Here is a 20,853-nt window from a genome sequence, read left to right on the forward strand (position 1 = left end):
ATAAACTTTGAAAAGTTAATAAATATATTTTAAAAGAAAGAAAGAACAGATTCCCCCGTCCAAGCGGGGTTTGGGAAACACACTCTTTTGAAAGAAAACTACCGTATTTTTCGCCCTATAAGACGCACCAGACCGTAAGATGCACCTAGTTTTTGGAAGAGGAAAACAAGAAAAAAAAATCTGAATCCCAGAAGCCAGGACAGCAAGAGGGATCGCTGCACAGTGATCCCGCTGGCTGTCCTGGCTTATGGGATAGCTGCGCGCAGCCTCTCCCGGGCAGCGGGAGCCTTCATCCTCTGCCCAGGAGAGGCTGCACGTGGCTAATAATAATAATAATAATTTATTGTTTATATCCCGCCCATCTGGCTGGGTTTCCCCAGCCACTTTGGGTGGCTTCCAACAAAACACTAAAATACAATAACCTACTCAACATTAAAAGCTTCCCTAAACAGGGCTGCCTTCAGATGTCTTCTAAAAGTCTGGTAGTTATTTTTCTCTTTGACATCTGGTGGGAGGGAGTTCCACAGGGCAGGCACCACTACCAAGAAGGCCCTGGTTCCCTGTAACTTGGCTTCTTGCAGCAAGGGAACCGCCTGAAGGCCCTTGGCGCTGGACCTCAGAGTCCGGGCTGAATGATGGAGGTGGAAACGCTCCTTCAGGTATACTGGACTGAGGCCATTTAGGGCTTTAATGGTCAGCACCAACACTTTGAATTGTGCTTGGAAAAGTAGATGGGCAGATAGCCTGAATATTACCTTAGATTCCTCCCTCGAATGAATGAATGAATGACCAGATATTGGGGAGTTTCAAGCCAATTTTGGGCACCTGTTGGACTCCTCTTGGCTCAAAGGCCAAGATGGTCTTGATGGGCATCCCGGCCCCAGGCTGGGAAGGAAGCAGGTACCCAGAGACAGGAGTTTGATTGGTCAAGAGATTCCCCCGGGGCCTGTCTGCCCCCTATTTGCACGTGGGACTGGATGGGAGATGGAGAGGACTCACTCTCTTCGTCAAAAGGCACCGGGCGGCAGTAGACGACCAGCTCGGAGAGCTCGAGGGCAATCTTCTTCCTCCGCTCCATGATCTTCCCCTCCTGCATCTGCACAGGATACACAAACGGCAGAAAAGGTCAGGAAAAACTCCACGGAGCATCTGTTCGTTTTGATCCATCCATATGAATAATTACCATATTTTTCGCTCTATAGGACGCACTTTTTCCCCTCCAAAAATGAAGGGGAAATGTGTGTGCGTCCTATGGAGCGAATGCAGGATCCCCGGCTTCGCCGCGAGGCACCTGACCTGGAAGCCGGAGGAGGAACAGAAGGGACTCCTTCTGTTCCTTCTCCAGCTTCGCTGAAGGGCGCTTCGCCTTCTCCCTCTCTGCACAGCGCCTCTCCTGTGAAGGAGAGGCGCTGCGCAGAGAGAGAGAAGGCGCAGCGCCCCTTGAGTCGCGCGCCTGTCCAGCGAAGCCCGAGGAGGGACAGAAGGGTCTCCTTCTGTTCCTTCTCCCGCTTCGCAGTGACGCGCCTTTCCAGCGAAGCCGGAGGAGGAACAGAAGGGTCTGCTTCTGTTTCTTCTCCAGCTTCGCTGAAGGGCGCTGCGCCTTCTCCCTCTCTGCGCAGAGAGAGAAGGCGCAGCGCCCCTTCAGCGACGCGCCTGTCCAGGCTTTTGCTTTAGCCCTGCGCAGCCTCTTCGGGCAGGGGGAACCTTCATCCCGCTGCCCTGAAGTGGCTTGGCGCGGTTATCCCAGAAGCCAGAACAGCCACACGGTATCCCAGAAGCCAGATCCCTCTTGCTGTTCTGGCTTCTGGGGTTCAGAATAAGTTTTTCTTGTTTTCCGCCTCCCAAAACTAGGTGTGCCCTATGGTCCGGTGCGCCCCATGGAGCAAAAAATACGGTACTTTCGTGAAATAGAGCGAGCCGGCTGACAACAGTACTGTACAACTGATCTATAATGTTTGACGGAACTGGCACTGTTATAAATGTCGCAAAACACCCATTCCACATTTGTGGGGCAGCACCCACACTTTGAAACCTGTTGATATCAGGCATGCACCTGCTAAAATTTGTTGTTGTTGTTGTTCACTGCAAAAAGTGGTATTACAGGGAACCAGGCAGAGGGCCTTCTTGGTGGTGGCACCTGCCCTGTGGAACGCCCTCCCATCAGATGTCAAGGAAATAAACAACTATCTGACTTTTAGAAGACATCTGAAGGCAGCCCTGAATAGCGAAGTTCTTAACGTTTGTGGGTTTTGTGTTTTAATATTTTGTTGGAAGCCACCCAGTGTGGCTGGGGCAGCCCAGTCAGATGGCCAGCATATTATTATTATTATTATTATTATTATTATTATTATTATTATTATTATTATTATTATTATTATTATGGCCCCAACACAAGACTCTGGGAACTGCTCACTCATTGCAATCATTTAGCCCTGATTAGGGAAGTTTTTAACGACTGATGTTTTACTGTATTTTTAACCTTCTGTTGGAAGCCACCAAGAGTGGCTGGGGAAACCCAGGCAGATGGGCGGGGTAGAAATAATAAATTATTATTATTATTATTATTATTATTATTATTATTATTATTATTATTATTATTATTATTATTATTATTATTATTATTGACTCTGGAAAGGTTTCCAGAGTGGCTTGTGGATCAGCAAAAACCAACCCCCCATCAGGCTTACAATGTCTTCAGGCTTTCAAAGCCATGGCACAAAAGGAAAAAGTGTTAGAGAGGGAAGAGGAAAACAAGTTCTTGGAAGACTCACCCTGGCATCTGCATTCTGCGTGGCCTCCCGGATCTTGGCCACCCAGTCGTTGAGCTCCTCCTGCGTGTCTGTCGCCACGTCCAGCGACTGGGATGGGTGGGTCATCTGCTGGGAATGGATGGTGAAGACAAATGGTTTGGAGCTCCTCCCGTCTTTGGAGATAACTACAAGGACATCAGAGGGGTTGGCTTTACTGGAAGAGGCTCTCAACGCAGGAATGCTCCGCGGAGGAGCACGCAGGGCAAGTGACAGTTCCTGCTCTCCCGTTGCAAGGGGGTTGGACCACGTGGTTCCTTTCCAACTCTACAATTCCACGATTCTATGGAAGCCAGCCACTGAAGAAGATGCTGACTACGTGGACAGGCTCCCTCTTCATCGCCCCCGATGGGTGGAAACCCCACAAACCCCACCACGATTTCCTGTAACATTCCTACCGAGGCTCCCCAGTCCCAGTTCAGTTTGACTGGTGCGCCTTCCAGTTTCCGAGCGAACGCAGCCAATTTGGCTTGCCGTTGAGATGGGCAAAGCCGGGCTCGTCCTGGGGAGATGGCGGAAGCCGAACAACCCAACCTGTAGGAATGATCGCTGGGTTGTGGAGCACACTCCCCCCCCTTAGACAAAGCCACAGCTTTCTGAACATCTGTCTAACCTTTGCTCTCTTAGTGGTCTGTCTGTGACCTTTGTCTCTTTTGTCATACATTGTCCAAGGGGAAAATGACACAGTGGAAACAGGTGCCAACATAACCTTGTACCACCCCACGGTCTTGGGATTGGAAGATGTGTAAAGCTCACAGTCCAAAATGTATCTGACTGGTTTTGCATATTGTGCTAATAAAAAGAGCCTCAGCAGAGCTGGCCGGCAGCTTGCTTGTGCACAGCTCACCTGCATTACCAACTCCTGCCTCATGTCCATAGCTGTCAACTTTTCCCTTTTCTTGCGAGGAATCCTATTCGGAATAAGGGAATTCCCCTTATAAAAAGGGAAACATTGGCAGCTATGCTCATGTCCTTCACTTCACCAACCTCCACATTTGCTCCAGGGTCTCCAAATGGCAGCTTCCAAGCGCAACTGGGAGGAGGGAACAGGTGTTTTGCCCTCATCTGCTCCTAGCAGATTAATTTCTCAAGCAATCCTTTTGCATGTTTAAATTCCCTTCACTAATAACCTCAGGGCCTTATTCCTTTGGCAAACTGCTTTGAGGTTTTCTAAAATCAAGTGGGAGGCAAATGTTATAAAATGCAGGTAAAAGGTTAAGGTAAAGGACCCCTGGGCAGTTAAAAGGTAAAGGTAAAGGGACCCCTGACCATTAGGTCCAGTTGTGGCCGACTTTGGGGTTGTGGCGCTCATCTTCCGGGTCATGTGGCCAGCATGACTAAGCCGCTTCTGGCGAACCAGAGCAGTGCATGGAAATGCCGTTTACCTTCCCGCCGGAGTGGTACCTATTTATCTACTTGCACTTTGACGTGCTTTTGAACTTCTAGGTTGGCAGGAGCAGGGACCGAGCAACGGGAGCTCACCCCATCGCGAGGATTCAAACCACCGACCTTCTGATCGGCAAGTCCTAGGCTCTGTGGTTTAACCCACAGCACCACCCACATCCCCCTCCTGGATGGTTACGTCCAGTCAAAGGCGACTCTGGGGTTGCGGTGCTCATCTGGCTTTCAGGCCGAGGAAGCTGGCGTTCCTCTGCAGATAGCTTTCCGGGACATGTGGCTGGCAGGACTAAACCGCTTCTGGCACAACGGAACACCATGACAGAAACCAGAGCGCACAAAAACACCGTTTACCTTCCTGCTGCAGCGGTACCTATTTATCTACTTGCGCTGGTGTGCTTTCGAACTGCTAGGTTGGCAGGAGTTGGGACAGAGCAACGGGAGCTCACCCCGTCGCAGGGATTCAAACCACCGACCTTCTGATCGGCAAGCCCAAGAGGCTCAGTGGTTTAGACCACAGCACCACCACAAACAAGCAGTGCTAGGATTCACGCCCAGGGAAGGTTGTATTCCAGGATACTGTCCTGTTTGGATTCAAACTCAGTCCTTCTCCCCCAAGGAGGGGGTGCATTGATAACCCCTCCTTTTTCCAGTCCCTGCTTCTTCAGACACTTACCTACATGGCAGGAAGGGACATCAACGAAACCTTTCAGGAAGTTGCCCAGAGGGCTGTTCTCCACAGACTGAACAAGAGAAAAGGAGAGAGGGAAGAAATCAGGATTTCATTTATTGTTCTTGTTTTTAAAGCTGTGCCGGTTAACCAACAAAAGACAGGGGGTCTGCGATACCTCGAGGCCTCAATCCCTACCTTTCTCTTGCTACGCTCCCCAGACACAAAAGTACCGTATTTTTCGGACTATTGGACGCACCGGTCCATAGGACGCACCTAGATTTGGGGGGGGGGAAATAAAGGGGGGAAAATTTATCCCCCCCCCCCGCCAGGCGCGGGGCTGGGGCGGGGAAGCCCGAGCTTCCCCCTCCCCCAGAACGGGACTCAGAGCCATGCCGTAGCTGCGCGCAGCTTTGGCATCGCTCTGGGAGCTTGCGGGGCTGGGGGAGGAGGAAGCCTTCCGCCAGCCTCCAAACCAAGTCGGGGGACAGCGGGAATGGCGCGCTATTCCGCGACCTGATCTGGAGGCTAGGGGTGGGAGAAGCAAGCCTGCTTCTCCCCCCCACCATCCCCACAACCTCCAGATCAGGTCGGGGAATCGCGGGATGGCAGCGCTCCGCCATCCCGCTATTCCACGACCTGATCTGGAGGCTGGGGGTGGGAGAAGCAAGCCTGCTTCTCCCCCCCCCCCACCATCCCCACAACCTCCAGATCAGGTCGGGGAATAGCGGGATGGCAGCGCTCTGCCTGGAGAGTGAGAGGGGTCGGTGCGCACGGACCCCTCTCGCTTTCCAGGCTTCAGCAAAAGCCTGCATTCGCACCATAGGACGCACACACATTTCCCCTTCATTTTTGGAGGGGAAAAAGTGCGTCCTATAGTGCGAAAAATACGGTAACACATAAATGAACCACATTCATTTCACTTTTAACCACCCGTCCCCACAATCAATGGGCATTGTACAAACACAGGCTGAAGACCTCAATTGATCCATCAGTTCAATTGATCAGAACTCTAGCTGCAGATTCTAGCAGCGTAACGCTGGATCAAGAAACTCATTAGCCTGGCATCTTAAACAGGGGGTTAGGAGCCGTTGATAAGTCTCATACTCCACGAAACCAGCCGCAATTTTAAGGTGTGTCAGATTATCCCCGCTTTCAATTTCCCCAAATAAGGGGTGCTCAAAAGTTGCAACATGGCCTGGGAATTCAAAAGGTATTTTGGTTAAGTTTATGTAATTTAGTTTTGCTTGGTAAATAAAACATGTGTAAAATTGCAAAAACTTATTTTTAAGATCCCCGGCTGAAGAAATTTGCAAAAATTAGGTTTCATCCCCTAAAATGGCACAATTTACCGTCACGTGGGGTTCTCCCCATTCAAGTGGCCCCCTCCCAGCAATGAGATGCAGGCACGGATGGGGTGCCCCCATAGAGAACTCAAGTGGCTTCATTACACCGATCCTGGTCCAACTGCAATGGCTACCAATTAGTTTCTGGGCCCAATTCAAAGTGCTGGTTTTGACCTATAAAGCCTTAAACGGCTCAGGACCGCAATACCTCAAGGAGCGCCTCTTTCCATATGAACCTACCCGGACCATGAGACCATCTTCTGAGGCCCTTCTTCGTGTGCCTCCTCCTCAAGAGGTCCGGAGGGTGGCAACACGAGAGCAGGGCCTTCTCTGCAGTGGCTCCCTGCCTGTGGAATGCTCTCCCCAGGGAAGTTCGCCTGGCGCCTTCATTATACAGTTTAAGGCGCCATGCAAAAAGTTCCTTTTTAACCAGGCCTTTGGTTGATCTGCTGGACATCCTATACACTTTTCGAATGTGGCTCTTTTGGGGGTTTTTTTATTGGGTTATTGTTTTTGGTTTGATTTTATATGTTGTGGTCTTGTTTGTGAACAGCCCTGAGACCTCTCCGGGTATAGGGCGGTGTATAAACTGAATTAATAATAATAATAATAATAATAATAATAATAATAATCTTGGAGTGGGTCTGTAAAGGGGGCCGACACTGGGGAGCTGGGTGTGCAGATGGGAACTGGGGGAGCTCAGGAGGAAGGAAGGAAGGGAGGGAGGGAGGGAAGGAGGGAAGAAAGAAGGGAGGAAGGAAGGAAGGGAGGGAGGAAGGAAGGGAGGGAGGGAGGGAGGGAGGGAGGGAGGGAGGGAGGGAGGGAAGGAGGAAGGAAGGAACGAAGTAAGGAAGGAAGGAAGGGAGAGGAGGAAGGAGGAAGGAAGGAAGGAAGAAAAAAGAAAGAAAGAAAGAAAGAAAGAAAGAAAGAAAGGGAGGGAGGGAGGGGGGGAGGGAAGAAGGAAGGAAGGAAGGAAGGGAGGGAGGAAGGGAGGAAAGGAGGAAGGAAGGAAGGGAGGGAGGGAAGAAGGAAGGAAGGAAGGGAGGAAGGAACGAACGAAGGAACGAAGTAAGGAAGGAAGGAAGGGAGAGAAGGAGGAAGGAAGGAAGGAAGGAAGGAAGGAAGGAAGGAAGGAAGGAAGGGAAGGAAGGAAGGAAGGGAGGGAGGGAGGGAGGGAGGAAAGGAGGAAGGAAGGAACGAAGTAAGGAAGGAAGGAAGGGAGAGAAGGAGGAAGGAAGGAAGGAAGGAAGGAAGCAAGGAAAGAAAGAAAGAAAGAAAGAAAAGAAAGAAAGAAAGAAAGGGAGGGAGGGAGGGAGGGAGGGAGGGAGGGAGGGAGGGAAGGAGGAAGGAAGGAACGAAGTAAGGAAGGAAGGAAGGGAGAGAAGGAGGAAGGAAGCAAGCAAGCAAGCAAGGAAGGAAGGAAGGAAAGAAAGAAAGAAAGAAAGAAAGAAAGAAAGGGAGGGAGGGAGGGAAGGAAGTGAGGGAGAGAAGTAGGAAGGAAGCAAGGAAGGAAGGAAAGAAGGGAGGGAGGGAGGGAACAGAGGCGTCCCCCTGTCAGTACCAGTGGGGGGGGGGGCGTCAAAAATGGCAGCAGAGAAAGGGTTCACTCAGAGGGGTCCGAACTCACGGCTTCATCCTGCTCCGGCACAGAGGTGTTCATGATCTCCTCCACATAGTTGGCGGGGAACCAGAGCTGCTTCTTCCCGCCGTAGTCTCCTCGCCACCTAGAGAGGGTAACAGGAACAAGGCAAGCAGACTGACTTGGGGGGCACTGGGGGGCCGGCACCGCATGCTATGGCGAGGGGAGAGCCGGGGAGATGGGGAAACAGAAAGAGAGCGGTTAAGAAAGACACCATCACACACACACACACACACACAGAGACACACCCGTCTTGTCAAAACCATGCAGAAAAAGTGTGCCAGAAAAAGCAGGGGAGACAGGAAAGGGGAGATTTCTCTTTCCTTTCCCTGCCTCCTCTTACACGAGGTTGGAGGAGATTCCATGATGGGATCCGCCAGCCGGGAATGAGGGAGCAGCATAAAATCATAGAATTGTAGAGTTGGAAGGGACTTTGAGGGTCATCAGCAAAAGTTCCAGCACTTCTTTTTCTAGAAAAAAAGCCCTGAACTCCAGGACTCACCATCCTCCATCCTGTTTGTCAACGTTGTGAATAATGGCTTGTTTGCAGAACGACAGTTCGTCTTCCCGCTGGGCTTTGTAGTCATACAAGGCCTTCACTGTGCACTAAGATGAAGACAAGAGAGGGATAAGGTGAAATAGTGAAATCAATAGAATGGAAATTAAAAGAAACTTGATTGGATGTTAAATGACAATAGGAATTAAAATGTAGACTACAATCAAGGTAACTAATTGTATCTGTAAATGAACATAGACAAACAACGTGTATATACAGAAAGATTTATTTGTATATAGACACTGTATGGATAAAGTTGAAAGAAGAACAACAATATACAAAATCGATAAAGACGATGCAAAAAACTTAGAGACGACATAAAAAAGCCAGAAGAAGGAAGGAGGGAAATCAACTCTTAGGAGTAAATGTAAATGTAATGTAATGTGTGTATGTATAGTAAAGGTAAAGGGACCCCTGACCATTAGGTCCAGTTGTGGCCAACTCTGGGGTTGCAGCGCTCATCTCGCTTTACTGGCCAAGAGAGCCGGCGTACAGCTTCCGGGTCATGTGGCCAGCATTACTAAGACGCTTCTGGCGAACCAGAGCAGTGCACGGAAACGCCGTTTACCTTCCCGCTGGAGCGGTACCTATTTATCTACTTGCACTTCATGCTTTTGAACTGCTAGGTTGACAGGAGCAGGGACCGAGCAACGGGAGCTCACCCCATCGCGGGGATTCGAACCGCCGACCTTCTGATCGGCAAGTCCTAGGCTCCCGCATCCCTGTATGTATAGTATGTAATCATAAAATCAATAGAGATTATATTAAGAGAGAGAGATGCAGACAAGAGAGGTTATCTCCACATTTGTGCTAAAAGCAGCAGTCTCAAAATTAAGAGCAAACTGCAAACGAGCAAACAAACCTGTGCGGATTACATCCGCCCAATCCTTGTGTGTTCTGCCTTATTTATTTTACTTCCAGTGTTGGGGTTTTAAAAGATATTGGAGTGCATCTTTTGCTAGGCTAATGGGAGATCTGGGCCAAGGGAAAGGATTCATAAAGGACGGACGAGGAATTGGGCAGTATCCAGAAGTCTCATTTCTCCCTTAACTGCTTGCAGTCCTATCCAGCGCTTATCTGGGATCAGGAGACTCAGCCCCCTGAAACTTTCTGTGGTCCAGACACAGTTTGCTAACACTGGAGCTCTGATGTGGCAGGGAATGAATGGCAGAATTTGAGTCCTGGAGCAGAATCTCAAGCTTTCTTTGTGGAAAGCCTTGGCAATGCTTAGATTCCAGCTGATACCAGCGCTCGCCTTTCACTTGATCCTGGTGATCTAGAAACCACAAGGGAAATGGCGGCTGCAGGACACACCTTTTGTCTAAGGTTCGCACACAGCTTCCAGAATCACATGTTCTGGATTGTGTCTTAAATCACTGACAGTGCTGGAAACACACGTCTTAATTTCATAAGTAGATGGATCTTTACTGCGGTGGTTTTTGTTATGCCCTGTGACGGAAAGAAGTAAACTTAACTAATAACAAAAATAGCAAGTAAAATGTTATATGTGTGCTTTAGACAAGATTTTAGTTTTATGACTGCAGAGGAAAGCTTGCAAACATGTTGTTTGGAATTGGTGAGTTTCCTTCTGCCCACCCTGTCATTTATCAGCCACAAATAATTTCGCATTGCCCAAAGTATACTTTGTGACTGCCCTAACGCTTGTCCAATCCAGGATTATTATTCCACCGAGACCATGAGGACTAGAGAGTTGTGAGAATAAATACTCCGTGCCAACAGAAAAATCCAGGTCAAAAGCTGCAAAAGCTGCTGAGAAATGTGTCTTCCTAGTTCAGGAAATACCAGGTACGGCTTTTTCATTTTAACTGATTTTACGTGCAGCCTCCTTCTGTGTTTCCCTAATTAATTATTATTATTATTATTAATAATAATAATAATAATAAATTTTATTTATACACCGCCCTCCCCAGCCAAGACCAGGCTTAGGCCAGCTAACACCAGGTGTAAAAACAATTGATTAAAATACAACAATAAAATGCAGCCTCATTTCAGTAGAAACTCAAATCAAAAACTTTTTTGGGGATGAAAACGTCAAGTCTTCACCAAGGCCAACTATCCAGACGGGTCCTACATGGGCCAGAAAAAAGCCAGGGAAGTTCCCAAATTTGTTTCTGGTTGTGAGGTTGCAGAGAAGGGACATGGAGATATTCAGAATTAGAAACAAGCCAAGAGCAGAGAGCATCTTCTTCCTCACTTACCCGGGCTGTGGGCATCTTGTTGGCTTCCACGTAGAAGTGAGGGGTCCGCACCTCATACAGCGCTCCGTAGTCCAACTCCTGCAGGGAAGAGGAGGGCCACTGTCACAGTCAGCACTGAATCACAGAATTGTGGAGTTGGAAGAGACCCAAACAGTTATCTGGTCCAACTCCTCTCTGTTCCCGGCTGGTAGCTGCCTTGGCTCCCCCCCCCCTCCCATTGAGAAGTCACCAAAAGCCCCAGAAATTTCCATCAGGGCAGTCAGGCAGAAGGGAGCCTCTTTGCCTTGAAGGCACCTGACAGCCGGGCATGGAGAACTTCTCCCAGGGGTCCAGTTACAGGTAGGTAGCCGTGTTGGTCTGCCATAGTCAAAATAAAAAAATTCCTTCCAGTAGCACCTTAAAGACCAACTAAGTTAGTTCTTGGTATGAGCTTTCGTGTGCATGCACACTTCCTCAGATACACTGAAACAGAAGTTGCCAGATCCTTCTATATAGTGAGAAGGTGGGGAGGGGTATTACTCAGAAGGGCTGTCCTTCCAGAGAAAACCCCTGTTGCTGCATGGAAGGAAAACTCAGAAATTTGGCACACTCCCCCTCCTGCCCACCCTGAATATTCCCCGTGTTTTGGGGTGACAGCAGAAGAAAATAAGAGGGGCATGAAATAAAAAAATTAAGGTTTTATATATATATATTCATAAATGTACCAACCAAGCACGTACATAGATATATAAACCACATCTCTGAAACCCCACAGAAAAAAATCCTGAAACCATTTTGTCCCTCCCGAATTGACCTCAAATATTTCTCTGTAAGGTCAAAGGAAAATGGAAAAGCCTCCCCATTGTCTTTTCCTTCACAAATCCTGTCTTAAGGGTATGTCTGTGTATGAATAGGGTGAGCCTGTGACCTGACTCAGGAACTCAGTATTTATCATTACAAAAGACTGGCTAGGCTCCCCAGGGTATCCAATCAAGTGACCATTAACAGGTAACCTGCCAGACAGGAGATAAACAACGCACTCGGATTTCTGGTGTAGACCACCTTTTCTGTGATGTAGGTATGATGTATCTAGGGGGTGGTCTTGGACTGCAGGGCGGGCAATTTAAAATGTCTACATAAGGGAAGGCACACCTTTGTTCTGGGTCCTCCTCCTTTCCTGTGTGTGTTGCAATAAAGATCAGGCTTACTAGCTGCTTTGCTTCTCAATATTCTCTGGTTGGCCTCTGTTATTTTCTCCGACCAATGGAGAACCTACAAAGGACTCTAGAAGGGCTCTTGTGTCCCCCATAAGGGAATAAGGGCAGATTTTTGTTTATTACAAGCAAATCTTCCCTGTGTGGAAATGTGAGAAGCCCTTAGACATTGGACCATTGAGATCTGCTTATCCCCCAAAGGGCTCCACTAAGGGGATTTCCAGATCTTCTAAAACACCTTTTGCCCCCAACCAAGCGCCTTTCAGGTGTTTTGGACCACAACTCCAAAGGGCTGATGGGAGTTGTAGTCCAAAAGGGTGAAGGGTGCCCGGTTGGGGTTGACAGCGGCCTTTGAGGTTGCCAGCCAGGGCAGCGCCCCCTCACCGCTGTGCCCATCTTCTCCAGCGTCTCCTCGTTGATCGGGTAGCGCAGCTTCATCTTGCGGTAGAGCGGGTGCTTCTCGTAGTAGCTGACCAGGTCGAGGAGGCTCTCAAACTCCGCCGAGCTGCCCAGCATGAAAAGACGACCCTCCTGCTGGATCCGGCAGTGCTTGATCTTGCCTTCCGCCCTGCAGCCAGAGGAGCCCAGAAAAATAGAGGCGTTGGGATGGTTCCACAACCCACGAAGGCATGTCCTGTTTAGGGAAGCTTTTGATGTTTGATGCATTACTGTATTTTAATATTGTGTTGGAAGCCGCCCAGAGTGGCTGGGGTATAAATAAATTATTATTATTATTATTATTATTATTATTATTATTATTATTATTATTATTATTATTAATCATCACTCCCTGTACTTCGGAGCATGGGAAGTCACTCAAAAGATATGTAATTTGGCACTGAGTATTCGGCTTTTTTGATTGTATGATAATTTAGAATGTTTTATAATGTGGTTTTTATTAGATTGCTAAAATGGAAAATTTAATAATAATAATAATAATAATAATAATAATAATAATAATAATAATAATAATAATAATAATAATTTATTTGTACCACGCCCATCTGGCTGCGTTTCCCCAGCCACTCTGGGCGGCTTCCATAGAAACCAAAAATACACTAAAATATCACACATTAAAAACTTCCCTGAACAGGGCTGCCTTAAGATGTCTTCTGAATGTCAGGTAGTTGTTTATCTCTTTGACATCTGGTGGCAGGGCGTTCCACAGGGTGGGCGCCACTACCGAGAAGGCCCTCTGCCTGGTTCCCTGTAGTTTTGCTTCTCGCAGTGAGGGAACCACCAGAAGGCCCTTGGAGCTGGACCTCAGTGTCCAGGCAGAACTATGGGGGTGGAGACGCTCCTTCAGGTATACTGGACCGAGGTCGTTTAGGGCTTTAAAGGTCAGCACCAACACTTTGAATTGTGCTCGGAAATATCATTTATTTATTTTTTAAAGCCAGGAGATAATCAAGCTTATTTCACAGTACAGTACTTCTTTCCCCAACACTTTTTAGCCTCAGTAGCTCCCAGACCCAAAACGTAACACCATGCCCACGTAGAGACACACATGCGCACACTTTCTCCTGAGGGTTTCTGGGTGCGCGTCCCCCCCCCCCGCTGCATTTGGGGGACTGAGGAGAGGCTCACCGGAAGGAGATGGCGTAGGAGTTGGGCTCGCCGCGCTTTCGCACCAGGAAGGCTCCATCTCGCGGGACTCTCATCAACATGTGTTCCGCCTGCAGGCGGGTGAGGTTGGCATGGTACCACCTGGCAGGGAGAGAAGACTCCATCAGTAAAGCCTCCGCCAGGTGTGCGCCTGATCGGTTGCTCTGGGAGCCAGGTGAAGCAAGGGGTCCCCCCTTTGCTCCCCTTTCGGAACACCCCCAAATTTAAAAGGAGAGGGAACCCAAGTAAAGATTTTCACTTGTTTTTAATTCCCATATCGGTTTATCTTTTTCAGGATTTTTTTTTTTTTTGGGGGGGTGTCTGTAAGCCAAGATGCATGGAGCCTTGGTATCACTACACCAGGGGTCAGCAAACTTTTTCAGCAGGGGGCCGGACTATATGTTTTTTTTGGGGGGGAATGAACGAATTCCTATGCCCCCAAAATAACCCAGAGATGCATTTTAAATAAAAAGACACATTCTACTCATGTAAAAACACACTGATTCCCGGAATGTCCATGGCCAGATTTAGAAGGCGATTGGGCGGATCCAGCCCCGGGCCTTAGTTTGCCTACCCATGCACTACACAGTGGTGCAAGCAATGCTCTCTGCACATGCTCATAGGCACACAGGACTTATACTGACCGTTTGCCCATTTAGCTCAGTTCTGCCAACACTGGTTGGCAGCAGCCTTCTAGAATTACAGGCAGATGCCAGCAGGGACTGAACTTGCAGCCTTTAGCTCCCTGGCCCTGCGTCCACCTACAAAACCTTCACCCAACGCCCACAGCAAATTCTGCCCAAGCCGGGCTGTTGACATGTGTCTCTGGGGTTAGAGGAGAGGAAGAGGGAAGACAGGATGAGGCTTCTCACTCCTTGCTCTCATGGGCGTTAGGCTGGGGCACAGGGTCCGTCAGGCGCATCTCGAACTCGTTGCAGCGCAGGGGCACCTCGCGGTAGTGGCAGATGAGGCTGTAGAGGCTGTCGAAGACCAGGTTGTCCGTCAGGTAGAACTTTGTGGCACCGGCTTCCTGACGGGAGTGAATGCGGCAGTGCTGAACACGGCCGGAACGCCTGCGGAAGGAAGGGTGAGAAATTAAACTACGGAACACTCTGCCACAGGATTCTTCACATGTGATGGGATTGTCCGTTAGTTAACGAATTCTGGAAACAGACTGGTGTAGAAATATCGGGAATTGTGGGTAGGAAGGTGGAAATACCTAGATTAATGGTTCTTATTAGTCTGAGTGGGACACAGGTGGTGCTGTGGGTTAAACCACAGAGGCTAGGGCTTGCCGATCAGAAGGTCGGCGGTTCGAATCCCCGCGACGGGGTGAGCTCCCGTTGCTCGATCCCTGCTCCTGCCAACCTAGCAGTTCGAAAGCACGTCAAAGTGCAAGTAGATAAATAGGTACTGCTCCAGCGGGAAGGTAAACGGCGTTTCCGTGCGCTGCTCTGGTTCGCCAGAAGCGGCTTAGTCCTGTTGGCCACATGACCCGGAAGCTGTACGCCGGCTCCCTCGGCCAATAAAGCGAGATGAGCGCCACAACCCCAGAGTTGGCCACAACTGGATCTAATGGTCAGGGGTCCCTTATTAGTCTGAGTAGAACCGAGTTAAAAAACAAAAGAGGAATGTAAATGGGTAAAACTGATGGTAATTGCAGCCAGACAGGTTATAGCTAGTAACTGGAAAAATGCAGAAGAGTTAGGGGTGAACCAACGGAGGGAAAAATTGAAAAATATTATAATCTTAGAATATCTAACTGTGAAGATACATAAAATGAAAGGGTTTAAGGTCAGTGAGAAGGAGGAGGATTGGTTTGAGAAAATACTGAATTATTTGGGCAGGTTTGAACAATTTGGGGCAATCAAAATGTTAAAAGTTAAATAAACTTTGTGGAGGGCGGAGTGTTAAGGTATATAGAATTGTACATATGGTTGATTTGAATATGTTATTATTGATTATGTATAACCAATGTATCAGCCACCTGGGGGTTCTCACTGTTTGTTTTCACTGTTTGTGTTTTGGTTGTTGGTAAAAAAAAATTAAAAAATGGGATTCTTCATTCATTTTCTTTATTAAATTTGTTAGTCGCTTTAGCTTGTCCTGGGCAACGCAAAACAACTTACAAACAAACAATCAATTTGCCTTCAGCTAATTAACAAACCTATGGCTTTTTAAACTGTGGGAGGGGGTGGTCATTGCGAGAGGCCAAGTTACAGGGAACCAGGCAGAGGGCCTTCTCGGTGGTGGCGCCCTTCTTGTGGAATGCCATCCCGTCAAGGAAATAAACAACTACCTGACTTTTAGAAGACATCTGAAGGCAGCCCTGTCTAGGGAAGCTTTTAATATTTGATGTTTTATCATGTTTTTAATATTCTGCTGGGAGCTGCCCAGAGTGGCTTGTGAAAACCATCCAGATTTTTTTTTTGGGGGGGGGGTATAAATTAAAAATTATTATTGTTATTATTAGCCTTTCGTTTGGGTCATTCCTTTTCTTTTCTCACGATAATTTAAACTTTATTCAGCCAAATATACAAGTTTTGCTTCCAATTTGCACCTGTTCCAACATGTTGCACAATCTAGAAAATTGTTCTCTGGTTTTGCAGGGATGTGTTTTGTTTTCGCAGTTAAAAAGTGACTATCACATTTCAGAGGAGAAGGGAAGAAATGAAGGATGGCTTGTTTAAAAAAACAATAATGGGGAGAGAGAAGGGTAGAAAGCGGAAACAAAAAGACCAGAACAGACCATTCCTTTTCAAGGTGTCTGGCCAGATCAAGCATCCGCACACCTTGACAGGGGTTGGGGTCGAGCTCTTCCTCGCGACACGACCTACCAGAAGGAGAGGGTGTAGTCGCCCACAAAGGTCTCGCTCTCCCGCACCAGGAAAGTGCCGTCTTTGCCGCCCGTCTCGGTGCAATACTCGTGGAGCAGCTTCTCTGCAATCTGCCGCCCGTCGCGCCCCCCGCCCAGCTTGCCGTGGAACCATTTCTCGCTGAAGTGGAGCTCGTTGTTGTTAAACTCCTAAAAAGCCCAAAGGCGGCAGGAGGGGGGAAGGGAAAGTCGAGGGGAGGGGGTGGGAGGGGGGAAAGAAAAGAAAGAGGGGGTTCAGTGGCAAAGGGGTGGGAGAACGGGAAGCAAGGAGAAGCCACAGAATGTTTAATATCCTCATGTCCTTTTCAGACTTCAGAAGCATCTTCAGGGGGGAATAAAATAATAATAATAATAATAATAATAATAATAATAATAATAATAATAATAATAATAATAATAATATATTTATACCCCGCCCATCTGGCTGGGTTTCCCCAGCCACTCTGGGCGGCTTCCAACTGAATATTAAAAACAGTACAGCTTCAAACATTATAAACTTCCCTAAAGAGGGCTGCCTTCAGATGACTTTTAAAAGTAAAATAGTTGTTTATTGCTTTGACATCTGCTGGGAGGGCGTTCCACAGGGCAGGCGCCACTACCGGAAAAGGCACGCATATCAACAAACATTGAGGATGGAGGCAGGACAGTCTGTGTCACCTGTATGAAACAGGAGCTGACTGTGAATGTCAGGATAAAAAACTGAGAAGAGCCCTAAATAATAATAATAATAATAATAATAATAATAATAATAATAATAATAATATATTTATACCCTGCCCATCTGGCTGGGTTTCCCCAGCCACTCTGGGCAGCTTCCAACAAATTATTAAAATACAGTAGTCTGTTAAACATTAAAAGCTTCCCTAAACAGGGCTGCCTTCAGATGTCTTCTAAAAGTCTGGTAGTTGTTCTTCTCTTTGACATCTGGTGGGAGGGCGTTCCACAGGGCAGGTGCCACCACCGAGAAGGCCCTCTGCCTGGTTCCCTGTAACTTGGCTTCTCGCAGTGAGGGAACCGCCAGAAGGCCCTCGGCACTGGACCTCAGCGTCCGGGCAGAACAATGGAGGTGGAGACGCTTATTATTATTATTATTATTATTACTCCGCCCATCTGGCTGGGTTGCTCCAAGCTCAGGCTTACTAGAACTCACGGGCAACGAAGCTGAACGTTGGAAGGTTCAGGACACACAGAAATGCATAAACTGTGGAACTCCCTGCCACAGTTAAAATGGGAGTGCCCCACTGCCCTCTTCACAGCCAAGCGCCTCTGCAAGACTCCAGAAACGCACCTCTTTCTGCTCCGTCTCCTCTTCATCCTCGTTGGACTGGTAGCGGGAGGTCTCCTCGGAGTAATAGATCTTGTTGCTGGTCAGAACAAAGTAGTGTGGGCTCCACGTCTGCCGAAAGGGAGGGGGAAAGAGTGTCAGAGCAACGGAGGGGGGTGGGACACAAGGCGAGGGACCCCCTGAACCGCGGGAGAAAGCAAGAGACTCACGTGGTCAATGGGGTCCTCGAGATAAAGGATGCCGTTCTTGATGGAGTTGCTGATGTCGTTCTCGGAGTAGCTGGCCAGGGAGACTTCCTCATAGAGGTTGCCTTCGACCAGCTTCTTGTGCTGGAAGAAAAGGACAGAATCACAGGATTGTAGGGACCCCAAATATCATCTAGTCCAACCCCTTGCAGTGCAGGAATCTTTTGCCCAAGCTGCTTGAACCCACAACCCTGACATTAAGAATCTCATGTTCTACCAGCTGAATTATTACTAGACCGGCCTTCAGCAACCTGGTGATTTCGGGCTCCAGATGTTGGCTGGGGCTGAGTGCTGCTCTAGTCCGAAACATATGGAATCATAGAATCCTAGAATCCTAGAGTTGGAAGAGACCACAAGGGCCATCGAGTCCAACCCCCTGCCAAGCAGGAAACACCATCAGAGCACTCCTGACATATGGTTGTCAAGCCTCTGCTTAAAGACCTCCAAAGTAGGAGACTCCACCACACTCCTGGGCAGCAAATTCCACTGTCGAACAGCTCTTACTGTCAGGAAGTTCTTCCTAATGTTTAGGTGGAATCTTCTTTCTTGTAGTTTGGATCCATTGCTCCGTGTCCGCTTCTCTGGAGCAGCAGAAAACAACCTTTCTCCCTCCTCTATGTGACATCCTTTTATATATTTGAACATGGCTATCATATCACCCCTTAACCTCCTCTTCTCCAGGCTAAACATGCCCAGCTCCCTTAGCCGTTCCTCATAAGGCATCGTTTCCAGGCCTTTGACCATTTTGGTTGCCCTCCTCTGGACACGTTCCAGTTTGTCAGTGTCCTTCTTGAACTGTGGTGCCCAGAACTGGACACAGTACTCCAGGTGAGGTCTGACCAGAGCAGAATACAGTGGCACTATTACTTCCCTTGATCTAGATGCTATACTCCTATTGATGCAGCCCAGAATTGCATTGGCTTTTTTAGCTGCCGCGTCACACTGTTGGCTCATTGAGGTCACCAGGTTGGGAAAGGCTGGTCTGGATATTCAAAAGGATGCCAGAGGCTCTACCTCGGAACCAGTGAAGGCGGTGAAAGTCCTGTGTGAGTGCCTGGAGGCGGCTGGAGGATGGATGGCGGCTAACAGATTGAGGTTGAATCCTGACAAGACAGAAGTACTGTTTTTGGGGGAACAGGGGAGGGCTCAGGCGGGTGTGGGGGACTCCCTGGTCCTGAATGGGGTAACTGTGCCCCTGAAGGACCAGGTGCGCAGCCTGGGAGTCATTCTGGACTCACAGCTGTTCGTGGGGGCGCAAGTCAATTCTGCGTCCAGGGCAGCAGTTTATCAGCTCCATCTGGTATGCAGGCTGAGACCCTACCTGCCCGCGGACTGTCTCCCCAGAGTGGTGCATGCTCTGGTTATCTCCCACTTGGACTACTGCAATGCGCTCTACGTGGGGCTACCTTTGAAGGTGACCCAGAAACTACAACTAATCCAGAATGCGGCAGCTAGACTGGTGATTGGGAGCGGCCGCCGGGACCACATAACACCAGTCCTGAGAGATCTGCACTGGCTCCCAGTCCGTTTCCAAGCACAATTCAAAGTTGTTGGTGCTGACCTTTAAAACCCTATACAGCCCTATACGGCCTAGGTCCTGTATACCTGAAGGAACGTCTCCACCTCCATCGTTGTGCCCGGACACTGAGGTCCAGCGCCGAAGGCCTTCTGGCAGTTCCCTCATTGCGAGAAGTGAGGTTACAAGGAACTAGACAGAGGGCCCTCTTGGTAGTGGGTGTTTTTACATGAGTAGAATGCATTATTCAAAATGCATCTCTGGGTAATTTTGGGGCATAGGAATTTGTTTCATTTTTTCCCTTCAAAATATAGTCTGGCTCCCCACTGAGGGACAGTGGACCGGCCCCCTGATGAAAAAGTTTGCTGACCCCTGAACTAAGGGTTCAGCTCAGAATAAAGAGCAGGTAAGAGTCCCGCTACCTTGATGAGGATCTTCTTCTTGAGCTGGGCAGGTGAGGGCAGCTGGTCCGCGTTGACGTCCACCGGTTTGGTAAGCAGCATGTCCCCAAAGACCTTCTTGAAGTGCGCGGCCATGTTCCTCTGCTGCACAATGCTGCAATGGTCTTCGATGGAGAGGATGACAGGGAACCTAGGCGAAGAAGAAGAGTTTGGATTTGATATCCCGCTTTATCACTACCCGAAGGAGTCTCAAAGCGGCTAACAATCTCCTTTCCCTTCCTCCCCCACACTCATCCTCTGTGAGGTGAGTGGGGCTGAGAGACTTCAAAGAAGTGTGACTAGCCCAAGGTCACCCAGCAGCTGCAGGTGGAGGAGCAGAGACGCGAACCCGGTTCACCAGATTGCAAGACTACTGCTCTTAACCACTACACCACTACACCACACTGGCGAAAGGCAGGCAGCCTCACACAGGTGAACCTCGAGACACCTGCAGCATGCCATCATCGGCACGGCCCTGTCCCCATACCTCATGCTACACAGAGGGCGAGAGGACAGGCCCCTGCCCCAATCCGACAGCCTGGGGCAACATCGGGAGGTTTCACATGTTCACACACCATGCAATTGCTCCGATGGCACAGCGCAAGAGGAAAACACCTGCGTTTCTGAGACACCTGTATTGCTGAGTTTCCACACTCCCACACAAGCAACAAAACACAGGACACTTCTCTCAAGATACGCCTTTAGATCAGTGAAAAATACCCTCCCGGGTTTCATCACTGATTCCAGTTTTCCCGGAGATCCTAGGAAATAGCTTTGCACAAGCAAATTTTCCCAGAGTCATGGGTAAGGGTAAAGGTAAAGGTAAAGGGACCCCTGACCATTAGGTCCAGTCATGGCCGAGTCTGGGGTTGTGGCGCTCATCTCACTTTATTGGCCGAGGGAGCCGGCGTACAGCTTCCGGGTCATGTGGCCAGCAGGACTAAGCCGCTTCTGGCGAACCAGAGCAGCGCACGGAAATGCCGTTTACCTTCCCGCTGGAGTGGTACCTATTTATCTACTTGCACCTTGACGTGCTTTCGAACTGCTAGGTTGGCAGGA

General features: G+C 48.8%; 1 protein-coding gene across 1 annotated transcript in view; it reads right to left on the reverse strand.

Annotated features, from left to right (window-relative positions):
- The window catches only part of LOC308592708 (1-phosphatidylinositol 4,5-bisphosphate phosphodiesterase gamma-1-like), an 87,757-nt gene that overhangs the window by 14,480 nt on the left and 52,424 nt on the right, over positions 1–20,853 (reverse strand). The window contains exons 12-24 of the mRNA XM_081204355.1: positions 19,777–19,945; positions 17,803–17,922; positions 17,597–17,704; positions 16,271–16,458; positions 14,306–14,506; positions 13,416–13,535; positions 12,213–12,396; positions 10,636–10,713; positions 8,363–8,466; positions 7,849–7,945; positions 4,882–4,948; positions 2,772–2,935; positions 1,000–1,096 (exon numbers count right to left, since the gene is read on the reverse strand). Of these exons, the coding sequence (XP_081060481.1) occupies positions 1,000–1,096; positions 2,772–2,935; positions 4,882–4,948; positions 7,849–7,945; positions 8,363–8,466; positions 10,636–10,713; positions 12,213–12,396; positions 13,416–13,535; positions 14,306–14,506; positions 16,271–16,458; positions 17,597–17,704; positions 17,803–17,922; positions 19,777–19,945 (1,697 nt within the window). The remainder of the gene's footprint in view (positions 1–999; positions 1,097–2,771; positions 2,936–4,881; positions 4,949–7,848; positions 7,946–8,362; positions 8,467–10,635; positions 10,714–12,212; positions 12,397–13,415; positions 13,536–14,305; positions 14,507–16,270; positions 16,459–17,596; positions 17,705–17,802; positions 17,923–19,776; positions 19,946–20,853) is intronic.

Source organism: Podarcis bocagei (assembly GCF_964188305.1).
Source record: "Podarcis bocagei genome assembly, chromosome: 8".
NCBI classification, from domain to species: Eukaryota; Metazoa; Chordata; class Lepidosauria; order Squamata; family Lacertidae; genus Podarcis; species Podarcis bocagei.